The sequence below is a fragment of the Pelecanus crispus genome, chromosome 17 (genome assembly GCF_030463565.1).
Source record: "Pelecanus crispus isolate bPelCri1 chromosome 17, bPelCri1.pri, whole genome shotgun sequence".
Lineage (NCBI taxonomy): Eukaryota > Metazoa > Chordata > Aves > Pelecaniformes > Pelecanidae > Pelecanus > Pelecanus crispus.
In genome coordinates, this window is record NC_134659.1 from 2,911,274 (window position 1) to 2,927,622 (window position 16,349).

At 58.1% G+C, this 16,349-nt stretch overlaps 1 protein-coding gene across 1 annotated transcript; it reads left to right on the forward strand.

Annotated features, from left to right (window-relative positions):
- The first annotated feature begins 7,972 nt into the window (after positions 1–7,972).
- Positions 7,973–11,772, forward strand: LOC104028559 (Krueppel-like factor 15). The gene is made up of 2 exons (XM_075722530.1): positions 7,973–8,904; positions 11,595–11,772. Exons 1-2 carry the CDS (start codon positions 7,973–7,975, stop codon positions 11,770–11,772), a joined length of 1,110 nt encoding a protein of 369 aa, XP_075578645.1.
- Positions 11,773–16,349: the final 4,577 nt, after the last annotated feature.

The window sequence follows — 16,349 nt, forward strand, 5'->3', positions numbered from 1 at the left end:
GCTTGGGGTTAGTGCAGGCTGGGTCTCAGACCTGTCCTTCATTGACAGATCAAGCATGCCTTTGGCCTCCCTGTCCTCCCATCCCCTTCGTCGCACTGGGTCATGGACTTGGCACCCAGATCTCCTCGGCAAGTCTGGTGTCTGCATCCAGCATGCTGGCTCTGATCCCCCTGGTCCTAGGAGAGGGCAGGCTGGATTTGTCCAGTTTTCTCATAGTTTTCTCATTAATTCAGATAGGCTTCCGGGGAGGTGCCTGCATTTGCTTCATTTATGTTCAGAAAAGACCGCTGAGCAACTGAACTTGTGACTCTGCAGCCAGCTGCTCTTGCTCTTTGCTGCTGCATCCCAGACGGGCGCCCGTCATCTTGCTTTAGCCTGACCTGTGACTGGATTGATAACAGAGCTCATTCTTCGTTCCAGCTGGAGAGACACGATCCGGTCTGAACCAGGGGCTCCCTATCCACTTGTCCTCTGGCTGCACTGCTCTTGTTTTAGCCAGTTCAGCAAGTATGAGAAGAGCTACTTGATTATCCACCAAGAGACTCTTTGATTTCTCCCCTCCCTCTGGCACCCTTCTTCCCAGTTCTCCAGCTGGAGTGAAACCCAGCGCATTCCGTAGTTGCTCCTTTCCTCCTTACCCTCCTTCTTGCACCAGGAGGAGTCTGCTGGGCCTTCTGCCAGCTACTGACATCGTGGGCAGATGGGTAGAGGAAGGAGTGTTTGCCAAGACCCAACTAACCCTGTCCCCCGTGGGAGTTCAAGCCCAAACAGATTTGGGCCGTTTGCCCTAAGAGCTTGGCTGTTTGCAGGAGTTGAGGAGGGGTGTAGGAAGCTGCCACGTGCAGTCGGGTCCTGGCTGGGGGGCGGGCAGTCGGGGGACGGAGGGAGCAGCTTTCTGCGTAGGGGTTCAGCGGGGAGGAAGGAGAAGGCAGCGGGCCCGGAGGAGAACGGGGAGAGATCAGGGCGAGGGAGCAGGAGGAAGAGGGGTTCAGGGGACACCGGGGTTTGTAGTGATGTGAGGGCTGGTGTGGGACGCTGGCTGGCTCTGTCCTGGCGATGGGTGGGAGTGTGCCCCTCATTGTGGTCTTGCCCCATCCATAAAGCGCTTCGTAACCCGTCACGCTTGCAGCCTCGTGCCAGCCTGATGCCAGCCACGTGGCACGGAGCTGAGCTCGGGTCTGGCGCTGGGGCTGTCAGCAGCTGCCTTCCCCGGACCCGTAAGGGGGGTTGCATCTGCTGTCACTGCAATGGCCCTGTCCATGTGCTCTTATTACCAAAAGCCTTTCTTCCCGGTTCAGGCTGTCGCTGGGGCTGACAGGAGAGGCATTTTCCAGAGCATCTGTTGAGAAACTCCTTGCTTTGTAAGATTGTCATTTCTGGCTAACCTGGTGTGCTTCTGCTAAGAACAGCTACTCTGTGTCGGGATCCCATATAGACCAGCAAGGGACACGGGCCTGTTCTAGTAAAGGTAAGCGCATCCCTCCGTGCTGTTCCTGATCTAACCCGTGTGAAGATAGAAATGGCTCTGGGATTTGATTATACCCTACAGCTTGCCGGTCTCGCTGTGAGCTCGTCAGAGGTGGTTACCATGAGCTTTTCTGTTTCAGGTAGCAGGTGCGCTTCTGCTTTCTTCTCACGGGTGCACCACGCTGTGCCTCTCCTTTTGTGAGGTGGGCGTTTTGAGAGTTGAGGTGGGGAGCAGAGGGGAGAAGGGAGAATGTCGTCTTAGTGTGAGACTATTGTGAATCTTTAGATTAGGGAAGGATGTATGGATGCTGGTTTGTGGTTTTTTTTTTTTTTTTTCCCCCCTTTTGAGATCATATCCTGTCTGCAAGATATTCATGTTTTATTTATTCGGTAGAGTAAATATTTTGTATACAATGTAAGAGGAAAGCTATTATAAATTTATATGAAAAGGAGGAAATAAAAAGGTGTTTAAATGGGACCGGCCTGTGTGTCGCTGAGCGGGGAGGCGCCGGGGCGCCGCCAGGTGGCGCCACGGTTGCGGCGGGGCGAGGAAGGGGCGTGGCCGGGGGCGTGGCCCGGCGGGGAAGGGGCGTGGCCGGGGGCGTGGCCATGCGAGGAGTGGGCGGGGCGTGGGCGGGGCCGGCCGCAGGGCTCCGGTCGCCGTGGCTGGCGGGGACAGCGGGGCCACCGTGCCGCGTACCGGGCACCGCGCTCTCCGCGGCCGCACCGCTGCGCCTCCCGAGCGCCAACCGTGTGCCGCGGGTGGGATCCCCGAGTGCACGGGGCGCCGCCCGCGGGAGGGGCCGGCCCTGTCCCTGCCTCCCCCTGCACCGTGAATTGGGGGACGCGGGGGTGCGGAGCCGCCTGCTACTGCCCGCGGCTGGCGCCAGCGCCGTGCTCACTTGGGGGTCTCTGGCCCGAACGCCCCGCTTGCTCCGCTAGGCACTGTACGAACCCAGAGGAAGAACTGCTCCCTGTCGTTACCCCCAGTAATTCTGTGGCGCGGTGTAAACCCAGGCCGTTTGTGCTTGAACTCTGCAGTATCACAGTAGGTAGCGCCCGAGGATTTCGAAGAGCTAAGCCTTTCCCAGTCCCCGCGAGGAGTTTAAGTATTACCAGCGCTTACGTTAAAGACCGTGAAGCTGAGACACGGGGTAAGTGACACCCAGAGGCAGAGCAGCGGGGCAGGGGGACAGCTGCCGGTCGCCCTTTCCAAATGACCATGCACCTTTGTTGTCGGGGTTTTTTTGCTTTGTTTTTCAAACGTGAAGCCTTACTCTGCTTCCAGAGTTTTTGCTCAGGCTCAAAATCTCATGCTTCTTACGAAGCAGAGAAACTCTGCACTCAGTTCCTCGGGTTCATGGGGCTCGCTGTGGTAGGTAAGAGAAACTCCCTTTTCTACAGGGGCACTGCCTGCCTCAGAATTGTCCTTCTGCTTGGAAACGTTTAACCCCAACCCACTGTCACCATCACACCCTACGAGCGGTATGAGCAAGCAGAGGTAAACGCGATTCCCCTCTCTGATCAGGGTGTTTGTCCTGCGCGCTGACATTTTTGTTACTCGTGCTTTTTTTCCGTCGCAGGGTGCGTGGCTCCCGTGATGCCGTAAGGAACACCAGGCGTTTTAGAGTGACCCCGCGAGCCTGGAAAGCCACGGGTGCTGGCAGAGGACTGCTGCCAGGCGGCCGGCTCCTCCGCTCCTCTGCGTGGTTCGGTGGGGCTCAGCCTGCGCTGTCGAAGGCGGCCCCAAGGCCGTCCTCAAGCTCAGCCTCGCGAGGACTCGCTCGGGAAGCCACAGGCTGCCTGCAAAGCCACGATGAGGACCGAAACCTCGTGCACCTCCTTATCACAGCAGCAGCAGCATCTGAATGCTGTGGCCCTGCCAAAACTGTTCCTCCTGGAGCGAAAACCAGGATCATGGAATCGTTTAGGTTGGAAAAGACCTTTAAGATCATCGAGTCCACCCGTATACATAACACTGCCAAGTCCAGCACTAAACCGTGTGTCCAAGCGGATGTCGGCAGCAACCATCGCTGCTGCTACCTGCTAGGACTCAACATTTTTTCCCCTGAAATGTTGGAGAAATCTGGACTGTTCCCAGTGTAAGTGAACAGGGAAACAACGGCACACTGTGGCAGGGTCCAAGACATCTCCCCAAGGACCAGCTCCAGCGGTCGGACAAGGCAGGAGATGAGTCCGTACGGGTGCAGTGGGCCTGGGACAACCCAACACCCGGTGGCCTGGGTGGCCTTCCCGGGCCTGGGGGGGCTTTCAGGGCTGCCTGGGGCTGGGTCCCCAGCTCAGCCTGGGGGTTGCCTGCATTGCAGCCCGGGATCGGGTCCCCAGCTCAGCCCGGGGGTGCCCGCAGCACAGGCTGGGGCCGGGCTGGGTCCCACACTGCTGCCCGGGGGGCCCCGCATTGCAGCCTGGGGGTCCTGCAGCGCAGGCCGGGGCTGGGTCCCGCATTGCAGCCCAGGGCCGGGTCCCCAGCTCAGGCTGGGGGTCCCGCATTGCAGCCTGGGGTCCTGCCATGCAGCCCGGGGCTGGGTCCCCAGTTCAGCCTGGGGGGGAGTCCCGCAGCTCAGCCCTGGGGCTGGGTCCCGCATTGCAGCCCAGGGGGTCCCGCATTGCAGCTCGGGGCCGGGTCCCCAGTTCAGCCTGGGGGGGGCGGTCCCGCAGCTCGGCCCTGGGGCCAGGTCCTGCAGTGCAGCCCAGGGGTCCCGCATTGCAGCTCGGGGCCGGGGGTCCCGCATTGCAGCCCGGGGGTCCCGCATTGCAGCCCGGGGCCAGGTGTCCAGCTCAGCCCAGGGGTCCCGCAGTGCAGCCTGGGGGTCCCGCATTGCAGCCTGGGGCCGGGTGTCCAGCTCAGGCTGGGGGTCCCGCAGTGCAGCCCAGGGGTCCCGCAGTGCAGCCTGGGGCCGGGTGTCCAGCTCAGCCCGGGGGTCCCGCAGTGCAGCCCGGGGGTCCCGCAGTGCAGCCCGGGGCTGGGTGTCCAGCTCAGCCTGGGGGTCCTGCCGTGCAGCCCGGGGCCGGGGGTCCCGCATTGCAGCCCGGGGCCGGGTCCCTCAGTGCAGCCTGGGGGTCCCACATTGCAGCCTGTGGCCGGGTGTCCAGCAGTGCAGCCCGGGGGTCCCGCCGCGCAGCCCGGGGCCGGCTCCCCAGCTCAGCCCGGGGGTCCCGCCGCGCAGCCCGGGGCCGGCTCCCCAGCTCAGCCCGGGGGTCCCGCCGCGCAGCCCGGGGCCGGCTCCCCAGCTCAGCCCGGGGGTCCCGCATTGCAGCCCGGGGCCGGCTCCCCAGCTCAGCCCGGGGGTCCCGCATTGCAGCCCGGGGCCGGCTCCCCCGCGCAGCCCGGGGGTCCCGCATTGCAGCCCGGGGCCGGCTCCCCAGCTCAGCCCGGGGGTCCCGCATTGCAGCCCGGGGCCGGCTCCCCAGCTCAGCCCGGGGGTCCCGCCGCGCAGCCCGGGGCCGGCTCCCCAGCTCAGCCCGGGGGTCCCGCATTGCAGCCCGGGGCCGGCTCCCCAAGCTCAGCCCGGGGGTCCCGCATTGCAGCCCGGGGCCGGCTCCCCCGCGCAGCCCGGGGCCGGGGGTCCCGCCGCGCAGCCCGGGCCGTCGCTGGCCGCCCATGGGGCCGGCGGCCGGAGCCGAGCCCTCGGCGGGGCGGGGCGGGCCGGGAGCCGCCCCCGCGCCGCGGGAGCCGCCGCGCCGGGATGGAGCGGAGCCGGGTAAGGGGGCGCGGGGGCCCCGCTCTGCAGCGCTGCCCGGGGGCTGCCCCGGGAGGGGCGGGGCGGGGGCGGCCCGGGGCGGGGGATTTTGGGGTTTTTTGGGGGTTTTTTCCACATCCCCCCGGGGGGTGAAGCGAGTCGCCGGGCCAGGCTCGGTCTCCTCGGCCCTGGGGGCTTCCAGCCGGCGGCTGGCCCCGCTCCCCGCCGCGGGGTCTGGGGGCAGCGGTCGTGCCCACCTTTGCTCCACGCTGCCTTGTCCTGGGCCGGGTGGCAGCGGGGGGCTGTGCCTGTATGGCTGAGGGACCTGCTACACGTGGCACCGGGTGTAGGTGTCTGACTTATTTAGCGTGTCCTAGTTGTCCTGAAAGGCTTCGTGAGCCCAGGTTTTGCGTGGACGCCGCGAATGTAATTCGTGGCTCTGAAGAGGTTACAGGTGTTTGTTCGTGGTGTTTAGTCACGAGAGGAGAGTCATAACCCTTGGCTGAGTTCCCAGCTCTTGCTTGTTGGCTGACCTTGGGCAAATTACTTTTTCTCCGCGTGCTCAAACTGCACATCTGCTGATTTCATACAGGAATTGAGTGCTCTTAGGGATTTGAAAAACTATAGGAATAGAAATGCAAAGTGAAGCTTGAAAACAACGTTGACCTTGTCTTGCGGTACGCTTCGCTGAAGGCCAAAGTCGGGTCTCTATTTTCTTGCAGTAGCTTATCTGGGATGACGGCACTCTTGACGTGCATTTTGCAAAAATGCGTTGGATTGACAAGGCGCTGACACCTGTAACAGGTATCTGCAGAGTCTGTTAGTCGTGGAGCGTCCCACCAGGTTATGCATTTCCCCTCAGCACCGCTCTGCGAGGTGGGACGTTACTATTGCCCCCACTTAGATGGGAAACCGAGGACCAGAGCACTCCAACAACTACCCCAAGGCTGCACGGGAAATCTGCAGCAGAGCAGGAAACCCATCTCGGGTCTCCTCGGTCCCAAGCCAGCAGCTTAACCACCGGACCTTCCTGCCCTCTGGCTCTGCTTTTCTTCGTGTTGTTCAACAGAACCGTTCGCTCTGACTTTGCAAGATGCGTGCTGGACGAGGCTTCTGAACTAAGCGGTTTATAGTTTTAATTCAGTTGTCCTGGGGGCATACTGAAGGGATGGAGACTTCCTGAGCTGCTCTGCAAGGAGACCTTGTTGGAAAATCAAGTTTTGAGACTTTCTGGAAGAGGTGAACAGAAATGTTTGGTAGCCAGAGGGGGAAGGCTTTTCTAGCCTCTGAAGCTTGTAGAAAGAGGAGACAAGAATCAGAGAAGCAGAGATCAGAAAGAGATCATAAAATTGGTGTGGAGGAAGGAGTGGAATTGGGCGCTGCCTTGAAGGTGATGGTTCAGAGCACAAATCTGTCTTGTGACGAAAAGTTGAAGCCTGAAGGTTGAGATTGGCCCAAACGCCTTTCTTGCCTCACGTGAGCAGCGATGGTCTCTGCTCATCGTGCCTTGTTGATGTAGAGTTGTGCTGGAGACAGGCCGTGGGCAGCGCTGCAAGTGGCCACGAGCAATGCGGCATCTTGCACTTAGCAGATTTTGAACCATGTGGGGATTATTTCTTCTTGAGGGAAAGAGCCTTTATATTACATCCAGACTGCTTCTCAAAATTTCCCTTTCCCAGCTCTCAGGACCCTGAGGAAGCACTGATAACAAGGGACTGGCTTGACTGGTTTGCAGAAATCTCATGGACTCGCTCCCTCACTCTGGAAAAGGTTCATTAGGGACTTTGGCATAGGTTTCCTTTCTCTTGGAAACTCACTTTCTGCATTAAGTGTAAAAAGCATCTGCCTTCTTGGGTGGTTTAGGTGCTGCAGGAGCAGGATGCGGTCTCCGAGCTGCCGTCTTGCAGGGACAGCGTGTGGCTGCTCGGCGGGTGCCGGGGTGCTGCGCCCACAACCTGCGAGCCGCAGCAGGGCATCACCTGGAGAGATCGTGATCTTTCTCACCTGGTTTGAAACGTGGTGTTTGTGTCCTCAAGGGCCCCGTAAGCTGACCCCAGGCAGGCTGCCTGCGATGCTTTCTGGAGGTGTGACGGAGCTTGGGCAGACCTGTCTGAACTGGCTTTAAACTCGCTTGTTCAGGCACCGATAGCCAGCGCAACCGCGGCAGCGTGGTTGCTGGTGAGTGCTCACCAGAGCCCCAAGCAGTTTGGCAGCAGGCGCTCTCCGAGCTGTCTTGGTATCTGTTCCCAAACCAGTTAGCTTTAATCCAGCCGTGATAGATCTGCGTCAGGTTGTGGTTGTAGCAACATCTGCAGCGTGGAGAAACCAGCACCCTCTCTCGGAACTCAATTAACTCCTAGTTGTAAGCCACAAGTCATCCTCTCTGCCGTCTAGCAGCACATACCTGCCCTCTGGCGTAGGTGGAAGAGGGATGAAGTGTTTCATTGTGTATTTTTACCTTAATAAACTCCCCAGAGAAGTTTGCTTCTGGGGGGAATCTAGCTCTTCGCAGCCTGTTGGCGTCCTGCATAGGAAAATGGTTAGCATATGTTTTTTGAGCAACAGACTCTTTAAAAACAGAGGCCACTGACTAGTTTTGATGTTTTCTTTCTAATGCACGGTCCATTCTATTCAAAGGTTGAAGTTTTCTTGTTTGTTTTTTGATTTGGAAATAACCTCGGTGGTGTTCCCTTGCAGATGAACGAAGACTTCCCCAGCCTCAGGAGCCCCAGCTGAGCTCTTGCAGAGGCTTCTGATCCAGCCGAGCCAAGACCTTCGTGTGGGTAGAGGACGTGAGTCAACAAATGGTCTCTGTGAGTTGCCAGGAGCTGCCACCCTCCTTGACCAGCTCTTCCCTGCTAGAGAGCTTTGCCAGCGCCCTGCAGCGCAGCATGCCGCCATCCCTTCTGCCGGGGCACGGCAGCGCGAGGGTGCCCGGCCACCCAGAAGGCTCTGGCCATCTCCTTGCAGGCAGCACCAGCCACTCTGAAGGCAGCCCGCTCCCCCTGCCCGGTGCAAAGGGGGAAGACGCAAAACCCCAGGTTGCTGTCTGCGAGGCTCACCTCAGGCTGCCTGACTTCTGCAGCAGCCCCTCCCAGGACTTCATTCCCACCCTGGAGGAGATTGAGGAGTTCCTAAGGGAGAAGGCTGAGTTCCTCAAAGACGAAGCAAGCGAGCTTCACCCAGCTGGAGGGAAGGTTGAGATCAAATCTGAGATCAGCTTAGGTAGCTGTGGGGAACAGCCTGTCTCCAGTGTGGTTCAAGAAGAAGAAGTCTCAAACGCTGCTCAGCCTGGAGGGACAGCCGATGGTAGCGACCAGGCAGTAGCCACTGGGAGCATCCCTGTTGTCCTCCAAATCCAGCCTCTGCAGATGGACAGTGGCAGCCCGCTAGCACAGAGTGCTACCAGTGGTGTCAGGGTGGCCCAGCTGGTTATCAGCTTGCAGGGCCAGAACCTGTCCCTCCTCCCTCAGGTCCCTGTGCCCGTCATGGACCAAAAATACGTCAAAATCGCCCCCCTGCCAGTCGCCATGCGGCCAGGGGCACCGGGGGATGTGCAGGAGGTGGAGGCAACCCCCAAGTATCAGAAAGCCCCCGCTTCCCTCGTCCGCATCCACAAGTGCTCGCACCCGGGCTGCGGCAAGATGTACACCAAGAGTTCCCACCTCAAGGCTCACTTCCGTCGGCACACCGGTGAGAAGCCCTACACTTGTGCTTGGCCCAACTGCGGCTGGCGGTAAGTGGGAGCCGCGGGACGCTGGGTGAACGGGCGTCCCCGCCAAAGGCCTGCCCTCGCTTGCCAAGGTGCGGGAGAGCTCTTGGCTAGTGAAAATCCAGGATAAAATCGCAAGTTTTCTTTCCCGAGTGACTTATAGATGAGAGCTGGAAGGAGGCCTGGAGGAGTGAAGCGTGCTGAGCGCTTCGGGTAGTTTTCACTCAGTCCAAAAGCGCTGAAAACCTCCGGCTGGGGGAGCGTGGCTGACACTCCCAAACACCCCAAATCCCCCTTGAACTGGCTGCCTGAACACCCTCTGGCAACACAGCTTTTCCAAGTGGTGGTTTAATTCTGCAAGCTTTCTCTGTCCAGTTCAGGACAATTTCTGAATTTCTGCAGTTGGGCTAGAAAACCAGCTTTTCTCATTAATATTTGTCCCAGGAAACAGGAGCCTTGCTGCTTCCTCAGGAGCCAGCGCGTAGTTCTGTGTTTGTTTAGCAACCCTTTACTTTCTCTTGCTGTTTGCCTGCCCTGGCTGCTTGTATCCCTCAGACACCTGTAGCATATCTCCGTGTTGCATTTACTTTTGTCTGCACCGCACATGATGGTGGTTGTCATTTTCTTTCACCTGTGTTCCCTAAATTAACCATGCTTTTTAATCTTGCCGCACTTCTCTGATTATTTTTCTGCTGCGGTGGTCTCTTCCTGGTACCGCGTACCTGTCCTGGGGGGCAGGATCCTCAGAATGGCCTTTGGCAAGAAGGGTAACGGTCCTCAGGTCTTGCGTAGCACTTCTCATCAGCAGATCTCAAAGCATATCACAAAGAAAAACTGGTGCTGGCAGCACTGAGATTTCCGGGTTTCTTATGCAATGCTTTGGCATACGCTCGCTGCCTTGTTTGCCCGAGTGGTGTGGTATGGCTTCTGTCTCGGGGTGGTGAAAGTCTGGAAGGTATGAGACTAGATCTGCATTTTGGGACTCCCTCTTGCCAAGCTGCTGTCCCTTTGCCATCAGCAATTGTCCCTCCATCTCACCCGTCACCGCAGCACATGTTTATAGGCATCGGCTCCTTTCCCAGTACCAACCAGTGCTGCTAAACCCTCCTGCACCTGATGCTCGGAGCCTGGGGACTGAGGAAGGGGACGATGGCAACCGCACAAGCGTCACTTTTCCCTCTGGGCAGGAGGAAGGGGACGGCGCTAGCCCGTACGATAGCGTCCTGCAGGCTGTCCGCTGAGCTGCTGCGCTCTGCTTCGCTTGCTGCCCTGCCCTCCCGCTCCGTGGGAGCAGTTACACTATGGAGTGATGTGCTCGGCTGCGGCGGGGGCTCTCTGGGCCGTGCTCTCTTTTCTAGATGTGGCCCTAACTGTAAATATATATGTCATTTCTCCTGGACCTGCTTTCTGTGAGGAGCTGAGACCTTGGAGCTTGCTTCTCGCAATAAAGCTGGAAAAGAAGTCAGTGGTTTGCACGGGAGACCTGAGGATGGTCTCGGGACGTGTTTTGTTTTTGCAGAGCCTTTTGTGAGCAGCCGCAGTATTTACGGTACCAGGTGTGAGCTTGAAATCCTATCGCTGGGAGTCTGGGGTTACATCTGAAGCTCCTTGCTTTGTGCTTCTTTGCGTGGGCATGTTTCAGCCAGATGGAAAAACCCTTCCGTCCTAATACTCCTGCCATCTGTGTTGGCTCCTTAGAGGCAGAACTGGAGTAAATCCTGTCCGGTCCTCCTCTCCAGCACTCCCGACACTTGGACACGCAAAACGTGCTGAAGCCACACCAGCTCCCGGGCCTTGTTGAGACCTTTGAGGTGGCACTCGTACAACAACTGCAGAGCAGCTTGCTGCACACAGGCCTGGCTCTGTGTGTGCCAGGTGGAAAAAAGGGTGCAGGAGAATTAAGTGGGGACATGCATGTGGTTAAAGGGACTTTCCAGGCTGTTCAGCTGATCTGCTTCAGGTGTGGGAGTTACACAGACAAGCAGTCTGAGCACTGGGTGCATCCTCAGAACTGCGGTCAACTTGCTTTGGCATGGAAATCTCTGCTTCTGTGCTCCAGGCTGGGTGCGCTTGCTTTTCCTCCCTCATGCTCGGTATTTAAACCAGCTCACAGGCAGCTTCTCTCTCCCCAGCTCCCAGTCCAGCCCAGGCTGACAGTGAAGCTCGCTGCCGTTCCGAGAAACAAAGGGATGCTCAGAGTTTGCAAGGGGAACCCACGCTCTCAGGAAAAACAAGCCTTCTCTCAACAGCGATGCTGCTCTTGGCTGGGTGTGGGAGTTACAGTAAAGCCTTTCCACCCAGGCTCCTGAACGGTGTCCTTTGGTCACTGCCAGCCCAGCTGATAGCCCAAAAAGCAATTTCTCTCGGCCTCTGGCCTTGGGGCTGTCAGCTCCCAAAAGGTTTCACCAAGTCTAGTACAAATGAAGGAAGTAGGTGAACAGTGGCCTTTAAGAGCAGTGGAAAGAAATTCTTTTCATCTCTCCTATCTCTAAATCACCTCTTGGAGGGGTTTCTTTCCGTTCCTCCAGCAGGAGCCTGGGGTACCTGTGCCTCGCTGGTAGATTGGATGGAGCAGAGCAGAGGTGACCTGTCCAGGGTCACCCCAAGAGGCTGTGGCATTGGCAGCCCTCAGCCTGCCACGTGCCGGGGTCCTCGTGTTCCCTGTCGGGTCTAGCAGCAAAGGCTGGATCCACCATGCTTCCCTTCTCCTGCAGGTTCTCCCGCTCAGATGAGCTCTCCCGTCACAAGCGTTCCCACTCCGGTGTCAAGCCGTACCAGTGTGCCGCCTGCGAGAAGAAGTTTGCCCGCAGTGACCACTTAGCCAAACACGTGAAGATCCACCGGGGCCAGCCGTACAGCCAGCGGACGCTTCAGGGCGGCAGCAGAAGTTAAGTCTTGCTGCTCATCCTTGCGAGGCTGAGTCCAGGAGGCCCTGAAGCTGGGCAAACAATGCAAAAAACACTAATGAAGAGGGGCAAATGACTCTGTCTAACAAATTATAGGGGATACAGCGTTGTACCTCTATTCAGGGATGACCTATATTCACAGCCTGGTACTGCTGTCCCTCTCTTAAATATATGTGATGGAAACCGAATTAATTCAGGGTGAGCGCGTGTGCGTACGAAGCGGGGCTGGGCTAGAGGACAGCTTGACAAGATCCCTTTGCACGGTTTGTGGCTGTCACCCGTCCGCTGCAGCGTGACGGGCAAGAACTGCCTTACAGCTCTCCATCCCCTGGGCCACCCCGGCATCCCACGGCTCTGGGTCGGCGGCATTTCGGAGACAGCCGGAGAGGATTTGTTCCGGCTGGACTCGCGCAGGAGCCCGCGTGCGCGAGCCCGTCTGGCAGGGTGGCAGCCGGGCCGAGCGGCGGATGCGTGGCGGGGGGTGTTTGTGTGTCGCGCAGCCGCCGCGGGGGCTGCCGGCAGACGGTGGGGACGGTTTTTCCGGTGCGGTCGAGGTGGTGGGCGGGTTGTCCCTAACTCTGCTTTTCTGCGTCGGTGGTTTTTCACCTGACTGGCGCTGGGCGCGCTGGCGTCCTTGGGGAGCGTGACGTTGCGGCCACGGTTTGAGGGGGGTGGGAAGCGCATCTGTTCAGCTCGCTCAGCGGTGCGTGTTGAAAGGAGTCGGGAGGAACGTACGCGGCACCAGCAAAACCCTTTTTTGACGTGCTGGCACGAAAGACCGGCGGTATGGAGAGACAGCAATGTGTCCGGACCCACGGAATTGCTGTGCGCTGCGGTCAGGGGGAGCAGCGCAGCTCGCAGGTTGCAGACGTCCTTGTTGTATTTGACTTCTGGTTAATTAGAGGCCAACTCCTGGCTACCGTGCCAACTTCCCGAGCTTTTGCAAACATCTGGGAGGGCATTAGGTGCTTGTGCAAACAAAGAGCGAGCGTCAGGAGTTTGAGCTAGGCGGCGTGCCCTTTCTGCGTGGCTTTGCCAGCGGGTCTCAGGCTGACCCTTAGCGCCTGCAGGCTCTTTTTCAGCGCGGGTGCACTGGTGCCGTTCCGCCGTTCCCCCAGTGCTCTTCCAGAGCAGGACTTCACGTGCTTGTCTCAAGCTGCCCTTGAGCCGGCTTTGGTGAGGAGTGTTGCGTTGTACCCAAAATAAGGACAAGGAAATGAGCTCAACTCTTCTCCCTGCCCTGTGGAGGGCATGTTTGTACAGCAAATAGATTGTTCTCTGGTCCCTGCAGCCCTTTTCGAGTGATGATTCTGGGGAGGGAAAAAGCCAGGCCGGTGGGGATGGATGTGGTGTCCTGCTCTAAGGGTTGGCACAAGCATCTCTGGATGAGACACCAGACTTCTGTGCGAGAAACGCAAACTTGTAAAGTGATCCATCCTAGCGACAGTGTCGTGTGGCTGGAGATGTTTGCTGTTGGTGGCTGCTCCTTCCTCAGCGCTGTGACGGGAGCAAATCCAGCTTTGCTGAGAAGCTACCGCAGTGTGACTTCAGGGAAAGAAGGAGCCAGGGAGCTGAAAACCCTTGATTTATTCTTAGCCTAGAATATATGGGTATGCTTATGCTGCCCCTGAAGGAGATGCTGCTGCTGCGGAGATTGGAGGCGGGTGGGGATGCCGCTTTCCACCGCTGAGGTTCTCTGGGGCACTGAGGGTCCCCACGATGAACTCGTTTCTCCTGCAGTTTGTTGTTCCAGCGCTGCGGGGCCACAGTCCAGCCCAGGACCTGGCGGTGCAGGTCGCTATACAGCACCAAAGAGGAGGGTCCGCTTCCCCCATTCCTTTGGCCCCTATAAATGGCAAAAGTTTCTCTAAAGTGGGAACTTCAGCGTGCAGAAACGATGTTTCCGCAGAGGAGAAGCGTTCCTAAAGCTGGCTTGGGGTTTGGATTCTTTGTTGTAAAAACAAGCAGGCCAGCAGCTAAGGCAGGCTCGCTGGCCAGCTTCCAGCCCCAGCGTAGCGGGGAACCGACTTGCGGCTCGCCCAGCTGCGAGGCCGCAGCATGAGCCGCAGCTAATGGCTCTGCTGTTAGGTTTCCAAAGAGCTGGCGTGCCCGGGTTGCGTGTTTCTGGGAGAACACCTGCATTGCTTGATTTTCTAATCCCCAGGCGGGAGAGCAGGGTTTACGACAGGAATAGCTGGAGCCACGCTGCTTGACCTCGGATCCAAGCTTTCCCCAAAGGTCTGGGAGGGCTGGTTTCTGGATCCCAGCTCAGACTCCCTCATCCTTAGCTCATAACCGGGCAGGTGTGGATAGGCTGAGCGGAAAGTAGCTGCCTGCAGCGGGGTTTCTTTCCTGTGTGTGCAAGTGGAAGTGTGCAAGACCTGCAACCCTCATGTTGACTCTTTGGCGAGAGCTCTCCCCTCTGGGGAAGGAAGGCAGCTTTTGCAAGGATTAGCGGGAGATCTGGGCCTGCCTCGGGGAGCGAGCGCGCTCCCACCCTGCCCCGAGTGCTCCCACCTCTGCCCTGGCCTGGCCAAGCGCGCCCAGATGCCGGCAAGAAACGCAGCCCGAGTTCGTGTGGTGCTGACCCTTTAACGATCAGCCAGAGGAGACAGGTATGCAAAAGCCCATTTCGGGTTGCCTTTTGTTTTAGTGGATTTTTGCCTGACTAGGAATTTATTTCATACCCTCTTTGCTTGAGGGCTGTCTTTGGAGGCCGTATGCCAGCATGACTCATGCCCGTCTCGTGCTTTCATCTGTCCCCCTTTGCTCTTCTCCCTCGCTCCAGACTCTTTCAGAGCACTCCCTGTTCATTCTGGACCTGCCCCATCCTGCCTCCCTCCGCTTTCAGCCAAAGGCAAATGCGGAGATTGCGTTTCCAAGCTGTGAAGCAAGAAGAGCTGTGCTTCCTCGCCGGTCTGAGGCCCTTCGCTGTTCTCCAGCAGCTTACCTGCTGAGCGGCTCCTGCAGAGCACGCACCGGTCCCGGGGTGGATCCACCCTGGAAGACAGGGCTGGGAGCGCTGGCAGCGGCAACTTGCAGCTTATCTGGTTTGTTTTGCCATTCCTTTTAAACAAACTGCAAAGGGAGGGGAGAGATTTTTATAAAATAAAATACCCTAGATACGTATCTCTTGTGCAATGCGTATTATAGTCTCACCTGCTTCCCTCTGGGGACTTTGGATGAATGGCTTAAAAGGTTTACTGAAGGCTCTGTAATTACCTAGCCTTTGCTCCAGTGAGGGTATTGCTCCGCAGCAGAAACATTCGTTGTGGAAGTACAGATGAGGTCTGTGGCATCAGCAGGGATGAGGACCCTTCTGTCTTCCCACAGACAAAAATGCAGTGGAGCTGCCAAGAGGTGACACAAAGTGCCCCGGTGTCTCTGAGGCTGCTGGGTTATAACCCCGGCCCCGTGGCAGACGGTGCTGTTAAGCGAAGGGGGACACGTGCCTGCCTGCTCCCTCTTGGTGGAGCGGGAATGGGAGGAACCGGTGCCTTGCGCTCAAAGTGAAAAGGCTGCCGGGTTGCTAAGCAGTGCTTTTTAAGAAATTAAATGCAGGCAGACAGGAGTTGTAGCGGGGCAGGACGTGGGAGAGCACAAAGAGAAATTCAGGCAAGGTTTCTAAATTTGCAGCTGTGGCTCTGGATATAGCAGTGCGCAGTGCAGAGTCCTCCATCTCCAGCAGCGTAAGTGACAGCACTGACAGCCCCAAGCTGCAGCCCCCGCGGAGCTCGTGCTGGCTGCTCGTCCTTGGGGAGGAGGTAAGGGCCGGTGCAAACCCACAGTGTGGTGTAAGGCCCCTTTGGAAATACATCTCTAAGATGGATCATAGCGTCAGATTTTTCTTTTTTTGTCCCAGTAAAGTCAGAACTGGATTTTTATTAACGATTCTCCCTTCCAGAGTCCAATTTTATTTGGGGCAAATGCAATTCTTGGCGTAGTTTCTCCTTCTCCTGGTGGTTAAGCAGCAGAAGCGGGCTTGGGGCAGGGAGCAAACTGGAGCCTTGAGTTTTCTCGGAAGAACTGGAAAGGGCCTTTGTGGGCATGGGACCGCGCAGGCTGGAAAACAGGCAAAAAACATTTGCAGGAGCAAAGAGGGGGCTGGGGGTTCCCCGGCTGCCGCCCCAGCTAGCCACCAGCTGGACCAAATCCCACCCGGAGGAGAAAAGGGTGGGAGCTGGCCATGGGAAACAGGTGGAGAAGGTTTGCAGCCCTGTCAGCAAGGCATTAACCCCTTCTTGGGCCCAAAGCTGGAAGCAAAAGGGACCGGAGCCCCTTGTTGGTTTGCACATGTCCCGGGACGTGGTTCAAGCTCTTCTGGAGCCCCGGCTAAGCACGGAACGCCAACATTTTCTTGCAGAGAAGTGGGGTGTATCGTGGCCTTGAGCTGCAGCTGATGCAGTAGCTCACACCTGATGCTCTGCTCGCCTCTCCCCTCTGGCAGCCGGTGAGCAGGCTCTCGGGGAGCTCCCCGGAGCTACTGCCCTGGGAGCAGAGGGGTTAAGGGCACAGTGAAGCTTAATGAAGAGAAGAGCTAAATTAAAACAGCTGGCTGGATTG

What these genes read in the sequence shown, in the direction of transcription:
- LOC104028559 (XM_075722530.1), top strand. Translation starts at nt 7,973, where the DNA reads ATGGTCTCTGTGAGTTGCCAGGAGCTGCCACCCTCCTTGACCAGCTCT. An exon ending in TGGCCCAACTGCGGCTGGCG is followed by an intron (nt 8,905 to 11,594) that starts GTAAGTGGGAGC and finishes CTTCTCCTGCAG; the next exon opens with GTTCTCCCGCTCAGATGAGC.